The sequence below is a fragment of the Equus quagga genome, chromosome 11, assembly GCF_021613505.1.
Source record: "Equus quagga isolate Etosha38 chromosome 11, UCLA_HA_Equagga_1.0, whole genome shotgun sequence".
In the NCBI taxonomy this organism is placed as follows: domain Eukaryota; kingdom Metazoa; phylum Chordata; class Mammalia; order Perissodactyla; family Equidae; genus Equus; species Equus quagga.
The window spans coordinates 76,389,770-76,409,867 of NC_060277.1; the positions used below are offsets into that span (position 1 = coordinate 76,389,770).

At 39.6% G+C, this 20,098-nt stretch overlaps 2 protein-coding genes across 4 annotated transcripts in view; one reads left to right on the top strand and one right to left on the bottom strand.

Annotated features, from left to right (window-relative positions):
* ATAD5 (ATPase family AAA domain containing 5) overlaps positions 1 to 8,560 on the top strand; it is a 39,784-nt gene extending 31,224 nt beyond the window's left edge. The window contains exons 19-23 of one of the 3 annotated variants that reach the window (XM_046677895.1): positions 2,407 to 2,587; positions 4,460 to 4,641; positions 5,396 to 6,264; positions 6,726 to 6,884; positions 6,996 to 8,560. In XM_046677895.1, the coding sequence (XP_046533851.1) occupies positions 2,407 to 2,587; positions 4,460 to 4,641; positions 5,396 to 6,264; positions 6,726 to 6,884; positions 6,996 to 7,074 (1,470 nt within the window). In that variant the 3' untranslated portion in view covers positions 7,075 to 8,560. The remainder of the gene's footprint in view (positions 1 to 2,406; positions 2,588 to 4,459; positions 4,642 to 5,395; positions 6,265 to 6,725; positions 6,885 to 6,995) is intronic. The other 2 variants (XM_046677897.1, XM_046677896.1) reach the window with 2 other exon arrangements.
* Positions 8,561 to 10,116: 1,556 nt separating this feature from the next.
* Positions 10,117 to 16,354, bottom strand: TEFM (transcription elongation factor, mitochondrial). The gene is made up of 4 exons (XM_046677056.1): positions 16,265 to 16,354; positions 14,968 to 15,431; positions 12,239 to 12,388; positions 10,117 to 10,949 (listed from the first exon to the last, which is right to left on the bottom strand). Exons 1-4 carry the CDS (start codon positions 16,293 to 16,295, stop codon positions 10,515 to 10,517), a joined length of 1,080 nt encoding a protein of 359 aa, XP_046533012.1. The 5' UTR covers positions 16,296 to 16,354; the 3' UTR covers positions 10,117 to 10,514.
* Between the last annotated feature and the right edge of the window lie 3,744 nt (positions 16,355 to 20,098).

Sequence of the window (20,098 nt, forward strand, 5' to 3'; positions counted from 1 at the left end):
TTTTTCTGCCACCTCCATTCTTACATGTGGCCCTTCCAGTGAAATTTTTGTTCTGATATTATCATTTTTAGTTTTACAATTTCTTTTTACTTTTTTATAATTTCTGTTTTTCTGCTGAGATTTCCTGTTTGTTTATTATGAGCATGTTTTCCGTAAGCATAGTTTTACTAGCTGTTTTAAAACTCTTTGCTAATTCCAACATCTTCGTCATCTTGTGGTCAGTCTCTATTGATTGTCCTGTCTCTGAGGTCTTGGTTACTTTTCCTATTTCTTTTGTGTGTTTAGCAATTTTAGATTTTTATCCCGTACCTTATGAATGATATGTTGTAGATACTCTGAATTCTGTTGTGTTCCTTTGAACAAGTATTCTCTTGTAGTATGTAGCAGCTAAAATTTCTGTTTAGTTCTTTTAGTTTTGGTTGGGCTGCTTTGAGACAGGCCCACATACATAAAGTTCAAGCATCAACCAATGATTGTGTTCTCTTTTATGGCTAGAATTTCCATTTCTCTACTTTCATGGACCTCCCCTCTAGCTTTCCAGCTGCTGCAGTCATCCCAAACTCTGTCCTCTGGTTCAAACCAGTATCACTGTGAGTTTCTGTTTGAGTTTTAACCACCACTGCTGCAGCCTGCCTTCAGCCAGAAATCACCTTGAGAAAAGGGAGAGGGGGTTGAGGTTCTGACTTAATTAGTCTGAGGGGCAGCTTGGGCCTCCAGAGTTATAAAGGCTCATCAGGTGATTATAATGTGTAGCCGAGGTTGGGAACCACTACTCTAAATGTGCTCTAAGCCTGGAGTTAGACTTGCTATTGAAAAGCGGGAAGCAGAGACTTCGTATGTACTTTGGGCAAAGCTGCTAAAGATTTGAGTGACTTGGTAATGTGGCTCTCTACTCTCCTCCTTTTAATATGTATGATAGTAATTGAAAGCACATACTCTAGAGCAGTCTGCCTGGGTTTGATCCTGGCTCTACGTGTAACCTTGCAAAAGTTGCTTAACCTGACTGTTGCTTAGTTTCTGCAACTGTAAAATGTGGAATTAAACTGTGTTTGCTGTGGTCTGAATGTTTGTGTCCCCACCCCAAATTCATATGTTGAAATCCTAATGCCTGATGTAATGGTACTAGTACTGGGGCCTTTGGGAGGTGCTTATGTGGTGAGGGTGGAGCCCTCAGGAACGGGATTAGTGCCTTACAAAGGAGTCTCTAGAGAGCTGCCAGCACCTTCCGCCATGCGAGGATGCGGTGAGAAGGAACCAGCTATGAACCAGAAACAGGGCCCTCATGAGAACGTGACCAATGCTGGCACCTTGATCTAGGTCCTCCATCTTCCAGAACTGTAAGAAATAAATTTCTCTTGTTTATGAACTAAAATAATTAATTAATTAATTATTTTTAAAAAGGGAGAGGGGGCAATTCACTCGGGGCCATTTCCTTTGTCCAAGTGTGATTTCCTTCATTTTTCTTCTGCCTCTGGTTGCTCTCTTGTGCTTTCAGGTAGTTGGTTTTTTGTATTTATTTGCGGTTGATTATAGAGTTTATTGTTATCAATGGCAGGGTCTGTCTGATAGTAGGTACTCCTTTGTTGTTGAAAGCAGAATTCCCAGTTTGTGGGAGCAGAAGTTCCAGAAGTGTGCAGGAGTAATGTACATATATAGAATAAAGTCAATGATTTCATAGGGGAAAACATTTTTTTAATTGTCTTGTTTAGTAAAGTAAAAATGCTAGTGGTCTTGTAAAACCTGTGAAACATAAATATAATTTTGTTTTAGCTTTTCAAGGTAAAAAGCTCTCTATAAACAACAATGGGAAGAGAATTGTATATGTTTTTCTGTTTTACAAAAAATATTAGAGCAATATTAGTGGAACGTTAAATAAAATGAAAAAATTTACTTGGTCCATTTATCCTCCAACAAATCATAGTTTTTTCATTTTTTCCCTTCTATTTATTGTTTGCATACATTTATGCTTTTCTGTATGCATTGGTTCAATTTTCTAACTCTGGTTTAAAAAAATCATATAAAGTATTTTTCAGGCTTATTATAGTATTCATCTTTATAATTTTAATGGCTGTAAAATATTCCATCAAGTTGTACCATTATGTCATCCTAAGGGGTTTTCTCAAGTTTTAATAAAATTGCCTCCAGGGTTCAGGTTGGAGAATGTCCCATAAGTTTCCTTGCTGTCTTAGACTATATACAATTAATAAAAGAAGTATATGTAAATGCTTTTAATTTGGTAGTATATTCCTTTATATCTTTCTAGATCAGTTTCATTCTCAGAGCTTAAGATACTGTGAATTTTAGCAAAGTCTGTCTTTCTTTTAGATATGTATTATTGATGTATTTCTGTTAACTATGCAACTGAACATGTTTCTTTCCTCTCCTCTGTCTCTCTCTGTCTCTCAGCTAAATGTTGCCAGCTACCTACAGATGATCTGCTTGACTGAAAATTTTAGAACCGATGTAAAAGACTTTGTAACATTGTTAACTGCCAATGCTTGTGATATCAGAAAAAGTATCCTTTATTTACAATTCTGGATTAGAAGTGGAGGTGGATTTTTAGAAGAAAGGCCTTTATCCCTTCGTCGTAAGTTGATCTGTTATAAAAGAAATTTCTATAATGAGACCCTATGTTAAAATATATGCTATATCAAAATATTTCAAAGAGTATAAACATTTTGAGCATCCAGGTATCATGTCAATCTTAAAAGTAAACATGCGTATGTCAACTTTGTTGATGAAAAGTTTTGTAAACATGAAATGTGAGTAAATAGAATTAAACTGCACCTGGAACAAATTTATACAAACTTATACATTTATAAACATATAGTTTCTTATAAAAAAATGTAATTATATTATTTAGAAACTTCCTTTTTTCACTTATTAAAAAACATTGGTGATTTTTCCATATATGTAAATTCTTTTTATATGACTGTATTATAAGTTCCCTTTCAGCTTCTTCAATAGTCTATAGTTCTATTTTTCCTAAGAACTTTATTATTTCAGAAATGCTTTATTTTATTTCTCATTGATCTTCAGTCATCGTAACCTAATTCAAGTCACAGACATTTATTGAGGACTTTCTCCATGCCAGGTCCTGTGTTTACATGAATAAGACATGGTTCCTTCTCTGAAGAAGTTCATAGTTTGTGGTTTCCATGCTCCATAGTCACAGTTCTGTAGTTACAGATCCTGCTCTGGGAAATACACAAATATTTAAATAAAACCAAGGTGAAGTTCTGTAATATTAATCCCCTATCAGTTTTTTTCTTTGATTAGTTCAAATTTTTAATACATTCTTTTTCAAAGTAGACAAACATATATTTAATTCAATGTAAGCTAGTAGCTTTATTTCTTAGAAGTAAATATGATAAGTAAGACATGGAATATATCCTGTTATAAAAAATTAGTTAATAACTATTGCCATACGACTGGATATAAAATGCTATACCAAGAACTTCAGAAGACAAAAACCAAGCATAACGTTGTTTCTTTTCTTGAAGATCTTATATGCATTTTATTCCTGTTGTTTTTAAAAAACACAGATACACACTCATTGGAAATTCAAACAGTGCAGATGGATAATAAAGTAAAAAAGTCAAAGATCTTCCCCACTTCTTAAAGGTAGCCACTGTTAGACTTTTTATCTATGCATATACAAATATTGCTACCTACTGACTTAGCAAAATTGACCAATACTATATATATTGTTAAACAATTTGGTTTTTTACTGAACAATTTATTGTCAGAGCATACTGTTTTATCTCTTTTTCACAGCTGTGTGCTAGAATGGATGTGACATAATTTAATTAACCATTGCCTATTAGGGGACTTTTAAGTTATCTTGAGTTTGTCATTAAAGTATGCAGTGAATATCTTTATACATATATCCTTGAGCACGTCTGTGAGTATTTCTGTCAGAATTCTAGAAGTGTGGTTGCTGGGCCAATGCTATATACATTTTACATTTTGATAGGCGTTGCCAGATTGCCCTCCAAGAAAATTGTATGGATTTATGCTCCTATGAATAGTTTCTTATGGCTCTTTTATGTGTACCTCTGACAAAACTAGGTTTTAGTTGTTTTAATTTTGCCAATTTAAAAGGTGAAAAATAAAGAATATCTTGTTTTAATTTGCGTTTCGTGATCACTAGTGAAATTGCACATCTTTTTGTGAGTTTATTGGACATTTATACGTCTTCTGTGACTTGCCCGTTCACAGTCCTTGCACTTTTTCCTGTTGGATTGCTTTATAAGCCCCTCCCCCCCCCCATTTAACCTGTGCACACTAGAAATCAGGTTTGTGTTGTACTCTTTATGAATTACATACATATGTGGAGAAGAACAAAATGGGAGTATAGGTCCACAAAAGATGCCAAAGAATCTTAGATTTTAAATAATTGTTTGCTACAATTTGTTAAAAATATAGATAGCTAAATTTTCTTTTATTAATTTTGTAGGAGGAAATAGCAGAAATGTACAACCTGTTTGCTCTGAAGATGGCCCTGATTCCAAAAATAACACTAAAAATACTAAAAGGAATCCTACAGACCTTCCTAAATGTGACACAGGCTGTGTTGAGACCTTGTTTGGCCTTAAGAACATTTTTTCCCCTTCTGAAGACTTATTTTCATTTTTAAAGGTATTTTCAGTGTATGGTTTGGAATGTTAAATTTATATTCCTTTTCATCTTCTCAACCCTCACTCTATGTTTTGAATCTTAGGGTTAACTTAAATTTAATGCCTATAATTTTTATAGGCTTCAGATTTCTTATTTTAATACATTGTACCATTTTGACAAATGGTGCACAGGCATTGCTCTAAATGCACATCACAGGATTTAGAATAGAACTTAGAAATAGCTCAGATGAAAAAGACAATTTCAGGGGCTGGCCCTGTGGCATTGTGGTTAAGTTTGGCATGCTCCAGGTTCACAGGTTTGGATCCCAGGCGTGGACCTACACCACTCATCAGCATTGCTGTGGCAGTAACCCACATACAAAATAGAGGAAGACTGGCATAGATGTTAGCTCAGGGCTAATCTTCAATAAAAAAGAGGAAAATTGGCAACAGATGTTAGCTCAGTGCAAATCTTCCCCAGCAAAAAAAGGAGACAATTTCATAAAAGTAGTTTTTAAACAGATGAGCTTCTAATTATTGAACTGGAGTGTATACTGAATATCAGAGAATTATAATTCTTCAAATTAACAGTCTAAATTTATTTTTTAGACTCACAGTGCTATTTTGATGTATTAAGGGATTATAGGTTAATAAAATTATGAGTAGTGACTCATTACTTTGAGGATAGAATAGGGATGACACTATATTCATATGTGTAGAAAAATGTTGAGAGTATGTACTGTTATAACATTTCTTTACTCAAAATTATTTTTCAGCAGAAAATCAGAACAAAGGAAGAATGGCATAAGCTCATCCAGCTTCTTACAGAATTCCAAATGCGGAATGTCGATTTCTTATATAGTAACCTTGAGTTCATTCTACCATTGCCTGTTGATATCATTCTAGAAACAGAAAACTTAGGTGGTTCATCAGTAGGTGTGGACACCAGTGCAGCAACAAAAAATATGAAGTGTCTTGCTAGGAGACATTCTGAAGGAGAGAAGCCATTGAAAAAGTCACAAAAAAAGAAACGTAAGAAAAAGATGGTAATCCTGGATGATAGTGACTTATTTGACACAGGATTGGACTTTCCTGATGAATTCATTAGCCTTTCCTCTGCATCTTCTTCCTCAAATTCAGAAGAAAGCAAAGCCAGAGACAAAGGAAGCAATCCACAGACAAAGAAACTAAACAAATGTTTAGAGTCTAACACTGAATCTGTTCCTTGTCCTTCTAAAACACCAGCAGAAAAAAAATGTTCTGCCCTGGTTTCTCACTGTTTAAATTCTCTCACTGAGTTCATGGATAATATGTCCTTCTTAGATGCCCTTTTAACTGACGTAAGGGAACAAAAGGAATTTGGTAAAAATGACTTCACTTGGACAAATGGGAAGGTTAAAAGCGGACTTTGTGATGAGTTTAGTCTTGAGGGTGGTGATGGATGGACGTCTCCGAGCTCTGGAGAGTTAAAGGCAGCTGTAGAAGCGCTCAGCTTCACTAAGTGTTCTTCTGCTATTTCAAAAGCATTGGAAACCTCCTTGAATTCTTGCAAGAAATTAGGAAGAGATCCCACGAAAGAGCTTACTTTTCGTGTTTCACAAAAGCGCAACAACGTACACTTCAGTCAGTCAGCCGCTGATTTAGAGTAAGTCTTACTTCCTTTTACTTTTAATTTTTCAATAATAAATGGTAAAGGGGAAATTATTAGTTTCTTTCTTCTTACTAATTTTGAAATGCTGGGCTTTGTTGATCATGGTAAGCCCTTAATATTAATAATCTAGCTTCTAATGAGACCGTTAAGGAGAGCAGCCTGATTGCTGGGAAAGGAAGTAGGAGATTCAGGGGCTAGGTTTGGGAGACTCGTGAATGACAGGGAAAGGGGTTGGATTTGCTGTGGCAGACGACAGGTAGTGTTAAAGACTCTTCAGCACGGGAGTGGAGTGATCGCTCTGTTGAAAGTGTTGTAAGAAGTTCCTCTGGAATCCAGTTAGTCTACTCGAGACCAGAAGCAGGGAGAAGCGGAGCCCAGAAGCTGTTGTGTTTGGGATTGTTGCATTTTTATTGAGCATTAAAAATAAAGAGTAATGCAATCCTTTTCATTGACAGCAGTGCTTGGAAGAGGATAGCAGTCATCAAAGGTGTGTTTTCGAGCCGATCTCTTCTGAACCTGGGTAATAGACAAGCTAGTGTAATTGAATACTTGCCAACTCTTCGAAACATTTGTAGGACTGAGAAGCTAAAAGAACAAGGAAAAAGTAAAAGAAGGTAAAGGCTCTATAAAAATAACATTTTAGATAGCTATTTCAATATTATTAAATATTTGCATCTAATGGAAATATTGATATTAAATTGTATTTTTCCTTGTAATTTTGACAGGTTCTTGCACTATCTTGAAGGAATTCATCTTAACATTTCAAAAGAGACTGTGAACACTTTGGCAGCTGGCTTCCCTTAATGTTCCCTATTAACAATGCCGTGTACAGATTATCATGTGGTCTTTAAGATACATTTTTATATTGATTTTCATGGAAGAGTTTAGTTCTCTAAGTGTACATTTGAAACAGACTTTGTATATTTTTATTAGTGTGCAAATATTTAAAGTGAAAAATTTGAGTTACAAATTGTATTTATGATTGTGGTAGTATTTTTTTAATGGATTTCTTGTATTATCTGATTTAGCTTTGTTGGACTATTTTTGTATGTGACTGAGCTGTTTCTAGGAGCTAGAGTTCGTTAAGATATTTGTAAAGATGTTTCAATGCTAAACTAATCTGTAATTTTTCCCTTTCCTGTTACCCTTAATCCACCTCTCTCCAACAAAGTGTCGGTACTCTGTCAAGTGGTAAATATGAATCACCTAGGTGATAATCTTTTTTTAAATAAGTTTACACAATCCAAAATACAAAATTACGTATGTAATACATAAGAAAACTTCTAGAAAAGACATTATGCTTCATTTTTCTAAGTAAAATCTTCCTGATCAGTTTTTCAGTGTGCTTCTCCAGCATATTTTACCATTGAATCATTGAATGTTGATAAAGTGAAATCAAGATTATAAATTGTAGTTTTCATAAATGTTTTTCAGCAACCATACATATGTGATATCTTGTATATTTTGCCAACTCATCATTTGCCTTGTACATTTTTCTTGTATTTTTATATCATTGATGTTTTATTTCATAAAGATATTAATGATGTTAATATATCTATTTTGGACAAACTGCTCTTCATTAAAACTGTAACAAAGAAGGTTTCAACTATAGGATTTCTACGTAGCCATTTCCACTTGAGGTTGTTTTTGGAGAAAGTATGTATTTTTAATTACAAGATTTTAAAATACCACATTTCACTTAAAATAATTTTTGCAATCAGATAATCAAGTGAATCTGAAAATAGTTTCCTATTTCAAGTGTTTATATTACATATTAATCAGTTATGTTATCTGGTGAATTACATTTTCAACTCAAAAGGTAGGGATCCTAGTTTTGTACAGTTAAAAGATAGAGATGTATACCTGTCTATAAATGTGTATGAAGATAAGTTTTTACCTCTTATTTGTTCAACTTACCTTTTCTTGTGCTGATAGTATGTTGATTTAATTAAAGGCTAAAGCTAAGAGGCTTTATGCAATATTTAAATAGGAGTTCTAGAAGTAATCATCTGGGTGAGTATGGATATTGTGCAGCTTTGGCTATAGGCTGTATCTTATATGTTTCATCCCTCTACAACAGAGAGAATAAGATCTGAAGCTTTTTTTATTTTTAATGTACAGATTTATTCTTTTCTACTGAATACAAGAGTTCGGTACCTAAGCACTTGCTTGTTAATTTGGTCTTTTTTCATTAGAAAATTATAATTCTCAATAATTGAGAAACCAAAAAAAAGCTCCATAGAATTGTATTTAAATGATGAAAAATCAAGAAATAATGTTGATATTTTCCTAAGAGACATGTTTCATATCTTTTTTTTTTGGTTTAGCATAATTTGGGGAAGACATTTTTTTCTCAATTCTTAAAGATGATAAGTTCCTGTAAGATTTAGATTCACTTTTGTGGTAAAAGTAACCAAATTTTGATGGCTTTTCAATACCTATAACTGTCTAAAACGGACACATTTTCCTTTTTTTTTGTGTGTGTGTGTGTGTGTGTGAAGAAGATTGGCCCTGAGCTAACATCTGTTGCCAATCTTCCTCTTTTTGCTTGGGGAAGATTGTCATTGAGCTAACATCTGTGCCCATCTCCCTCTATTTTATGTGGGATGCCGTCATAGCATGGCTGGACAAGCAGTGCTAGGTCCATACCCAGGATCCAAACCTGTGAACCCCGGGCCACCAAAGTGGAGCACGCAAACCTAAGCACTATGCCGCCGGGCCAGCCTCTGGACACATTTTTACTTACAGCTATTTCCAGAAATACATGGGAGGTAGAATGCCATGTATCTGGCTTGAACGACTGGATGGTTGGTGAAGTTATTTACCAAAGTATAAAGCAATGGTAAAGGAGGTGGTTTGGAGGAAAGAGTATGATTTCAGACGTGTAGTTTGATATATCTGTGTTTCCTAGGTGGAGATATTTATGTATACAACCATACGTGTAAATGTAGAGATTTACATGTGCATGGCAACAAGTGCAGAATGAATACCAAACTCCCTGGGGCATTGGAGGTGCTGGAAGGAAGGACTTCCACTTATTTCATTTATTTCTGATTTGAATTTTTGTCAACAAGTATATTTCACTTTTAGATTAAAGGAAAGAAAAGACTTAATGCTTTTTTTTTTTTCCTGAGGAAGATTCATCTGAGCTAACATCTGTGCCAGTCTTCCTCTATGTTTTTTTTAACAACTGGCACCTGAGCTAACATCTGTTGCCAATCTTCTTTTTCGTTTTTTTCTTCTCCCCAAAGCCCCCCAGTACATAGTTGTATATTCTAGTTGTGGCATGTGGGACACCACCTCAGCATGGCTTGGTGAGCGGTGCCATGTCCACACCCAGGATCCGAACCGGCGAAACCCTGAGCCACTGAAGTGGAGTGCATGGACTTAACCACTCGGCCACAGGGCCGGCCCTTAATCGTCGTCTATTTCTTATGTGGGTCACCACCACAGCATGGCTGCTCACGAGTGGTATAGGTCCACGCTTGGAAACTGAACCCAGGCTGCTGCAGCAGAACAAGCCAAACCTAACCACTAGGCCACAGGGCTGGCCCCAGACTTGATGCTTTGACATCAAAGAGACTTGGATTCAGTATAGATGACATATGGCAGCCTGAACCAAGGCAAATGTGATGGAAAACGGAGGGATGTGGGGAAAAAATTAAATGCTACTTTCTCAAAAGACAGTCTGTCAAGTAAGATATTTCAAAGTAAAAACAAAAAAGACCCTATTAGTTAAAGCTTGTTTGTTCTGGGCTTGATAGACTGAGCTTACGAAAATCACCTTTTGGAGGCAGTGCATTAAACCACATTCTACCTACAAATAAGAGGATTCTACACGTTGTGTTATCAATCATATTTAGCTTTATTCCCATGATGAGCACCACCCAGAAAAATCATTCCCTATTTTAACAATGATAAAACCTTTAGCAAAGATGGTATTTGCTTTTAAGAGGAGATAACTTTGCTTCTTGTTTTGGCTGTTTAGGGGGCATCTTACTATTTAACACTTAAACCTAAAAGTCACAGAATTTCATAACATATTTATTGATTTGGCCTTGGCTTATTGTGTAAACCATTCTACAGCCAAAAGTCTGACTTTAAACATCTATTTAGATGTATTTACACTCAGACATGTTTTCTTCTCCATTAACATGGTTGTTCAAAACAGTTGATTTTACTTTACAGCTAATAAATATAAATTAATATAATATTACAGTAGATAATATATTAACCTCAGAATCTTAAGGTTCAGTGTCAAAAACCGCTAATTCGTAGAAAGCAACAGCTTGTAGTAATGAATCATACAGCTCTTCCACCCTGTGTTGTTCAGTAGATGAAAACATCTGCCTGTAGTGGAATATCTTATCTGATGGGAAGAACACGCGAGGCTCCTTCAGCACAGACTCAGAGAGGAACTGCTTCACGAGTTCTTTTCCACTAGTCCGTGTGTCCCCGATCATCAGTTCAAAGTGCTTGCCCACGGCATTCCGGGTCATGCTCAGCACCTGATGCTGGCCGTCCTGGGCAAAAGTCTTATTTAATAAGGCGTACAGCATGGCTTCCATGATGTGGAAATGTAACAGTATAGGAAACAGAGATGAGTTCTGAAGTGAAAGTCCTGTTTTTTCCAGAACATAGAAGTCAGCTTTAGGTATCTTTGAAATGACTGAAGAAATCTGTGAAAAAGAAAAAAAAAGACAGAATAAGTGAGCAGAAATAATTCATCAAGTTTTATTGTTTGGGTCCTCTCTCTGTCCCACTTCTACTTTGAAATTCTATAACTTACGTTATATTGCTACTGACAATTGTGAAGTCATTGAAAAAGCCGTTTAGAGGGGAGCCAGGACAGCCAAGTTCCGGTCATGGTTCTATCTGAAGCAAGCTGAGCTAAGACAAGCCATTTAGTCCTCCTAAGTACTAGTTTCTTCATCTGTAAAATGGGCTTCATAATTCCTAAAATCTCTATAGGCTTTAAGATTAGACAACTTAAAACAGTTTCATTAACCTTTTAGAAGTTTCCAGGGTAGAGCATAGGGTTAGAATACCCAGCCTAGAATCAGTTACCTCTGCAACTGATTAAGCACACCCGATGCTTGATTGAACCAGTCTTCTTAGGCATGATCAGATAATTTCTGCCCGTCTCCCAAGGTGTCAGAGACTCAAATGAGACGTAAGTGATCATATTTTGAAAAATAAGCTTTATAAATACCATGAGGAAGTTCTGTAACATTTGAATACAACAGTCCCCCCGTTATTCGTGGGGGATACACTCCGAGTCCTCTGGTGGACACCTGAACCCACAGATAGTAAGGAACTCTATATATACTGTTTCTTCCTGTATATACTTACCTATGAGGAAGTTTAATTTATAAATTAGGCACAGTAAGAGACTGACAACAATAACTAATAATAAAGTTGGCTTTAGGCCATTACTAAGTAAAACAAGGGTTATTTGAACACAAGCACTGCGATACCAGGACAGTCAGTCTGAGAACAGATGGCTGCCAGGTGATTAATGGGCGGGTAGTGTATACAGCGTGGATACGCTGACAGAGGGACGATTCAAGTCCCAGGTGGGACGAAGCAAGATTTCATCACGCTACTCAGAACAGCACACAATTTAAAACTTACGAATTGTTTATTTTTGGCATTTTTCCATTTAATATTTTCAGACTGCGATTGACCACAGGTAACAAACTGTGGATAAGGAAGGACTCTTGTAATATACTCGACCACTGATTCTCCCAGTACGTGTCTTTGATACATAAGGCATTTCTTGAACTAAATGAAGAAAGATTCAATTTTTAAAAATCATAGGTAACAGAAAACCTAATAGGAATGGGTGAATAATAAGTACCAAAAGAAAATCTATCCTTACTATTTTATTACATTCCTTTTAGAATGAGAAGATTAAACAACACCAGGAACTCTGGCAGGTAGGAATTTGGAGGTGCAACTGCCTTACCTCTTTTAAGTAGACAGATGATGTGTATGTTCCTTTCGTCAATCGGCAGCATTCATTTTGCTGCCAGTCCAACACCGCCAATTTACGATCAAGGTGAGCCCAGGCAATTCTTCGAGTACCAAAAACAATGGATACGATACTATTAACTGCCTAAAACAAAAAGGCTAGTTTAATTATAAGTGTAAACATTTTAATAGATAGAAAATTTAAGCTACAAACTCAGAATGCCAAATTAGTTTCTGTAATAGAAATATATTTACGGTTTATGAAGTGATAATTGTTAAAGAAATGCAGGAGTAAGTATGATTAAAAGATAACCAGGAGCAGTCAGTTCATAGACAGTGAGCCTTGTTCTCAGCACCCAGCTCAGAGTAGGCATTCAAATATTCAAATGTTGCTGGGGACTGCTGGATACTGGGAAACAAGGAACATAACCAGACATCATGAGAAATGCAACAGTGACACCGTAGAGAGGAGAAACGGTCAGGGAAGACGCACTGAGGGATTGGAGAATGAGTTAAAATGGTAAACGTGAAGTTATTTCACCTAGCTGTCTGCAAAGCAGCTCTTTGACCTCATACTCGGGCACTGGAAAAAAGAGCCATCGCGAAAGGGGCAGGGGGGCAGGCAGATTTCTGCAGAAAGCAACTTGCTTTACCCTGAGTTACAGGGAGCCACCCAAGCATGTAACATTCAAGCATAACATGAGAGTTACATTTCAGAAAGATCACCGATGGCTGTGTGGGAGATGGACCAGAGGAGGCTGGACTAGAGGTGGGGATTTGTGTTAGGTCCCTATTATAGGACAAAGTATTAAGAATCTAAGGGGCCAGCCCCGTGGCCGAGTGGTTAAGCTTGGGTGCTCCGCTTTGGCAGACCAGGATTCACTGGTTCAGATCCTGAGCATGGACCTATGCACAGCTCATCAAGCCACGCTGTGGCAGCATCCCACACAGAGGAACTAGACTGACCTACAATTAGGATATATGACTATGTACTGGGGCTTTGGGGAAAAAAAGAAAAAGAGGAAGATTGGCAACAGATTTTTAGCTCAGGGCCAATCTCCTCACCAAAAAAAAAAAAAAAAAAAAGTCTAAGACAGTGATAGAAGGAGAAGAAACAGATCAGAGATAATAGAAGTAAAAATGATACGCAAGATGAAGGAGGAGCCTAGAATAACTCCAGTTTTATGAGTGACTATATGGCATCTTTAATCAGGATGATGATAGGAAGCAGATAAACTTGGGAAGGTGGGGGGAGACTAGTTTTTTAACGTATTGAGTTCAGGCTGCCTATAGGGCCTCAAGGAGAGGTGTGTAATAGAGAATTAGACAGGTGGATTTCACTCTGTGCCAAGTCTGCGCTGGAGATACAGTACAATGGCATTACCTCGCTCCCACATGGCTCATTTACTTAGGTGGACAAATAAACTAATATGCTCCATGGATACACAGGTACATACGCAGGAACATTTTATAATTCTATACTCATCTCCCTTTCCCTGCTAAGGAATGGATAAATACCCATTAAAGGCAGAACAGTCTGGATGCCCAGACATCTACAAAATACAGGCCTTCGTTTAGTTCTTTAGCTCAATGATTCCCAAGCTTTAGTGTGCATAAGAATCCTGAACCAGGTTGCACACGGCACTTCATAGGGAAGAGATTTTTTCCAAGGACTTTTACTGCATGATTTTTTCCATAAAAACTGACTTTAGAACCTAGCCCTCTAAATAGGATGCAACTCCACTAAAATCTGAGTATAAACAGTAGTTTTAGCCATAAATTTGAATGAAAATCCAAACCATGAAAATTTGTTTCAAATAAGTTCCAGATCAATTGCAGCAGTTCTATCCGGAGTCCATGGATGGACTTAAGGAAATCTGCAAGTCTTCTGCAAACATATGCAATGTTCTGTGTAGATATGCTCTATTTTCTTTTTTTCTGAAAAGAGGGTCCATAGTTTCATCAAGTTTTCAAAAAGTATACATAATCGCCAAAAAACTCAGAACTACTGGTCCAGAAAAAATTGTGCTTATTATTGTTATGGAATAAGAGACTATTTAATCAAATAATGCTACAGAGGATCTAAGTTCCTCAAAGGTTTAATGTTTGCTGTGCCAACTAATTCTAATATTTATTTTTTAAGACAATATTGAAAAAGATTTGCTTTTAGAATGCTTTTTAAAAGCAGGGAGAGGGGATAGAAAATAACTTTAAATCTTGCTGGAAAGACTGGTATAATGTTCTAAAGTTACCCCTTGGCCATAACCTATCTTTGCATCCTAATTTCTTATTACTCCCCACATAACCCTGAGACACCACCAGATTATCTCCAGCTCATTCCTCTTAAAGAAGCCTTGCACAGCCCTACTTCTCTACATCAACTATTCTTTCTTCCCAGAATGCCCTCCTCTTCCAGCTAGCCTAATTCTCTCCCTCCAAGATCCAGGTTGAGTTCTTCCAGTAAACTTTCCCCCCAACAATCACGGCCCACAGTTCTCTCTCCTCTAAATTGCCAATTTTCTATCTGTACATCTCATGCTTTGGTACTGATCACATACTACTTTATTTAATAGGCTGTTTATTTATATGTGTATGTCTGGGCCCACCAACTAAACTATAAGCTGCCTGAAGAACGCTGTCTTGGTGCCCAGAATGGTGCTCTGCAAAGCAGGTTCTCAAACATTTTGGCACTATAACACACAGGAAGAAAAAGGGTATATATACCTTAAGTCTCTCTCTTCCTATTTCTGGTTTGATGAGCTTTCTCAAGAGCCGGTTTTCCTGTAACTTTCCTTTTTTCCCTCCAGTCTCTGGGCAAAGAATGTTGTTACAAACTTGGACGGTAGTTTTATACCGGAACAAGGGCACATTCATTAAACTCTCCAAATTCTGAAATGGCCCAAACTTTTCTCTGTGCTCTACAATATTGGTGGACTTTCTTCCACGAAGCAATTTGAAAGCTTCCAGTTCCTTATTAGATGCTGTATTCAGCACACGCAGGATGGAAGCCTGCTGCTCCGCAGAGAAGAGCTTGTCGAGTGCATCTCCAGACTCCTTTGTATTTTCATCACAAAAAGCAACATTGGGAGCAGTTTGCTTAGGAGCAGTGGATTTTTTCCGACAGCAGGAATTCCGTAGGGCCTGGAACAAGGATGACCCTAACGGAACTGGAAAACATCTCCACCTCCCTAAAAGAGAATTTAGCAAAACATAAGTTGGGATGTCCTACTTCCTTCTAGAGTTACTTGTGGTTTGCAAAGTGACACTTTTCCATAATTTAAGAACTAGTGTACCATCGTAAACTCTCCTGGAGAATCACCTTTAAAATAAATTAAGTTTTCAAATTATATCTCTTTATTTATTCTAATAGGGCTTTTCGGTTTTATTCACAAGAGATGGCTACTGATTTTTGTGGATAAGCCCTAAGTTTTACTACCTAGATATCTTTTTTTATGCCCATCAAGAAGCATGTATTTAAAATGATTTCAACTGCTTAACGTTTTTACTATTTTTAACCTGAGGGATCTTTTGTGATTAATATCTCTTGTTAACTATTTATTTTCACTAATTTCTCATCTGGTGAGACCAAATAAAATTAAATTGTATACGTTCATAATAAGTGTTTTAGCTGAGTAGGAGATTTAAGAGCGGTTCTTATTTTCTTCTAGACCCTTTTCAAGATTTCTACCATGACTACGTTTCTGCAAGGAGAAGAAAAACCACACCAGGAACAACTCGTATGGTTGTAAAAAAAACAACAGACAGTCACTCTGACACCGCAGCCGCAGGAAAATAACGCAGGCAGAGGCAAGCAAGCGGCTGTCCGGATCTGACCCCGCCGCCCGCCGCCGGGTCCGGGAAGCAGCCGCTCGCGGACCCCTGGGGCGGCGAAGCACGATCGCTCCGAAGCTCGGGGACCGGAACCGGCCGGTCAGCTCAGCCGGGACGCCGAGGGAGGAAACACTCCAGGACCAGCGGCTAAGGGCGGGCGGGAAGTTAACCGCGTATATAGGCGTCCTACCTCCTGCCAAGAGGAGACTAGGCACGCTCATCTTCCAGCTTAAATCAGCGGGCTCCCACAGTTCACGTCCTCCACTGACTTCCGGTTCCTGTGTGCATCGCCCAAAAGTGCCCGGCCTTTCGGCGGAAGGGTTCCGGTCAACGCGGCATTCCGGATTGCCTGGCGGGGCAGCGGCCGGGCAGCGGCTGGGCAGCGGGGTTCCGGGCGCATGCCGGGCGAAACCGTGTGCCCGGATCCCGAGCCCCCGGGTGCTCCGCAGACTCAGGGCGCTGCATTAAGGAGGCGTTCTCGCCCCGTCCGGCCGCGGAGAGCGGCTGGGCCGACCGCCCCGCGGGGAAGGAAGTGCCCCGGCAAGTTTTAGCCTGTAGTCGGCCGGCTCCCTCCGTCGGGGAGACTCCCTGGGTTTTGGCGCGGAGATTGATGCGCTCCTGTTGGGGCCGTGCCTGGGGCGCCAGGAGCGGAGTCCGGGGGGCAGCGTAGACAGATACACAAAAACCCTCAGCAGCAGGTGGAGTGGAATAACTGGGGGAGATGCCAGGTGTTTCGGGAGCTCAGCCGGGACTCAGCGGGCAGGGAAGGGCGAGGCAGGAGGAGGTGACTTTGGCACGAGGCCTTGATAGTCGCCGTATTCCATTTGGAGGGGACGCAGGGAGAAGAGGCTAGCGCCAGCCTCGGACCTTGAATGCGGCGTGGAGCAGGCGAACAGCTCCACCAGGGAGCAGGAAGCCGCTGAGGCTTTTGTGGAGTCAGACTAGAGATGTGTCTTAGGAAACTGGCCGTATGTAGAAGTGTGAGGCCAGACTGGAGGTGAAGGGCTTGGGAACGAGGAGAGATGTTGGGAAGCGAGTGTATCTTCCCAAGAGACAGGCAACCATAAGGAGTTGAACCTGGAAAATGTAAGGAGTGGAGAGAAGAGAATTCTTTCTGGAAGATGAGGGGCCTCTGGCTAGTTTTGTGAAAAACAGGGAAGTCAGGAGGGAGTTGGCTTTTGGAGGGAAGGGTCATGGATTTGTGTTTTTATGAGGTGGTGACGTCTGTGTAGACATTGTCCAGGAGGCAATGGGGATGTGGGGAATTACACATGTTACTCATAGGAATTCTGGGAATCTTGCCAGTTTCTGGGGAATTTAGGAATCTAACAAGAAATAAAGTCAACTTTTGATGCAAAATCCTTCAACTCAATAGGAAATAATTTCCTCATAACTCCAGGGCTTATTCCATTTATGGACGTGTTAGAGGTTGAACTGTATCCCTCAAAGAAGGTAAGTTGAGTCCTAACCCTCAGTATCTCAGAGTGTGACCTTATTTGTAAATAGGGTCATTGGAATAGGGTCATAATTAGTTAAAATGAGGTCACTCTGAGGTGGGGGGATGACTGATCCAATATGACTTGTGTCCTTATAGGAAGACAACATATGAAGATCTCGTGAGGACGGAGGCCAAGACTGGAGTGATGCATCTACAAGCCAAGGAAGGCCACGGATTGCCCGCGGGGCATCAGAAGCTAGGAGAGAGGCGTGGAACACATTCACTCTGGGAAGGAACCAGTCCTGCTGACACCTTGATTTCAGCCTTCTAGCCTCCAGAACTGTGAGAGAATAGATTTCTGCTGTTTTAAGGCATCCAGGTTGTGGCAATCTGTTACAGCAGCCCCAGGACACTAATACCTGAGGCCGTCAGGAGCCCTGGTGATGCCTCCAGAGATGGTGTGTTTCGTGGGCAAGATGCCACCAATCACTTTCTGACTGTGCAACCTTAGACAGTTTCTCATCTTTTCTGAATCTCAGCTTCCTCATTCATGAAATGGAGGTAATGGTACCTGCCTCACACGGCTGGAAAGGGGCTTTCTTGTTAATAATCGGATGCAGAGATACCAGCATATAATAAGGGTGCGATGAATGTTAGTTCCCCCATGAAAGCATCTCCTCTTCCTGGGAACTAATTATTGATGACCCTGGGGGAAACTCCCTCATTCCTCAGAGCGTTTGTTCAGAATTACACTGTCACTGGAGGCTGGAAGCGGTAGGGAGAGAGGCAACCACTGTGCGTGATTTACTGTAAACCAGAATCAGTGCGTTCAAAATGAAAGTCGTCCGTCGTCTTCCCCAGAAACCAGCTCCTCCTCACTTCCCTGTTTCTGCTCCCAGATGCAGATGTCATTGGCTCCTCCTGTTCCTTTCATCATTATATCTAGCCTGTTATCTAGTTCGTATGTTTTTAAAGCTTTTTTGACCATGACTCAGGACACATAGATGTACAAATGAAACAAAAGCTTAAAAAAAAAACTTGTGTTTTTACATATGATGCACCTTCAGATTTTCTATTGCTTCATTTTTTAAAAAAAATGCTGACCGTTTTTTTTTTTAAAGATTCGCACCTGAGCTTACAACTGTTGCCAGTCTTTTTCTTTCTTTTTTTTCCTGTTTTTTGTCCCCAAATCCCCCAAGTACATAGTTGTATATTTTAGTTGTGGGTCCTCCTGGTTGTGGTATGTGGGACGCCACCTCAACGTGGCCTAATGAGCAGTGCCATGTCGGTTCCTAGGATCTGAACTGGTGAAATGCTGGGCCGCTGAAGCGGAGCACGTGAACTTAACCACTCAGCCACGGGGCGGGCCCCTGCTGACCGTTTTTAAATTTTCTGGACATGAGGTAGAGACGTCTAGTAGCTAGTGAGATATGTGGGTCTGAAGCTAAGGGAGAAGACTGTGCTGGGGTGTAGTTCTGGAGACTGGCAGCTTAGAGAGATGACTCTTTATCCCATGAGAATGCCCGGGATAAGCCAGGAGAGGGGTGCTGTGCAAAAAGCACAGTGAGGCAAGGAGAATGCTGGGGGCGCCAGCACTGGGCGTGAGTAGAGGATTCGGATTCCCCAAAAGATTGAGAAGCAATATTCAGAGAAATTTAAAAGGAAATGGGATAAAGCCAAGTTAAGGAGACTAAGGACATAGAGGATTTTGAGGAGGCAAGAGATTAAAAACAAGAAAGTTGGGTTAGTTGGAACCACTGAATTGATATTAATTTCATGACTTATGACTACGTGGCAACTTGCAGTGTAAAATACATGAAATTCTATCTGCTTTGCCTGCAAAATGTCTTTTTCACCTCTTCCTTGCCGTGAGCCCTAGTCAGAGCCTCATTGTCTCTCACCTGAGCTCTTGCAATAACAGCCCCCCACACACACACCTGATTTCCCAGCTTTGCTAGCCCCCGCTCTGTCCCTCACACACATGTCCTGACCAGAAGCCCCAGTGCTGACTAAATCAGCTCCTGCCTGTGGTGGGGCCTCACCTTCACCCTCCAGCTCTTTCTCTGCTCAGCACCGGGCACCCATTCTGGCACCCAACACCCACGGTGGTGCCTCTCCTCCTTGCTGATAGATGCCTGGTTGTAGGCAAGTGGCAGTGTCTTCAAGGAAGATGAACTAGTTATAGTGGTCCCATTCCCTTTTTTTTTTTTTTTTTTTGCTGGGAAAGATTTGCTCTGACCTAACATCTGTTGCCAGTCTTCCTCTTGTTTTTCTTCCCTCCCCAAAGCCCTAGTATATCCTTATATATTCTAGTTTTAAGTCCTCTAGTTCTGTGTGAGCTGCTGCCACAGTGTGGCTACCATCAGAGGAGTGGTGTGGTTCTATGCCCGGGAACCAAACCTGGGCCACCTAAGCAGAGCACCCCAAACTTTAACCACTAGGCCATCAGGGCTGGCTCCCATTTCCCTTTCTAATGATTAAGATGAGAGTGGGTGTGATTCTGTTTGTGATGTGGGCTTGGCGAGCTGAGGAATCGAAAGAAATGTTTCTTGGACTCTCAAGGTCTGGTAGTAGTGCTCCTTTATT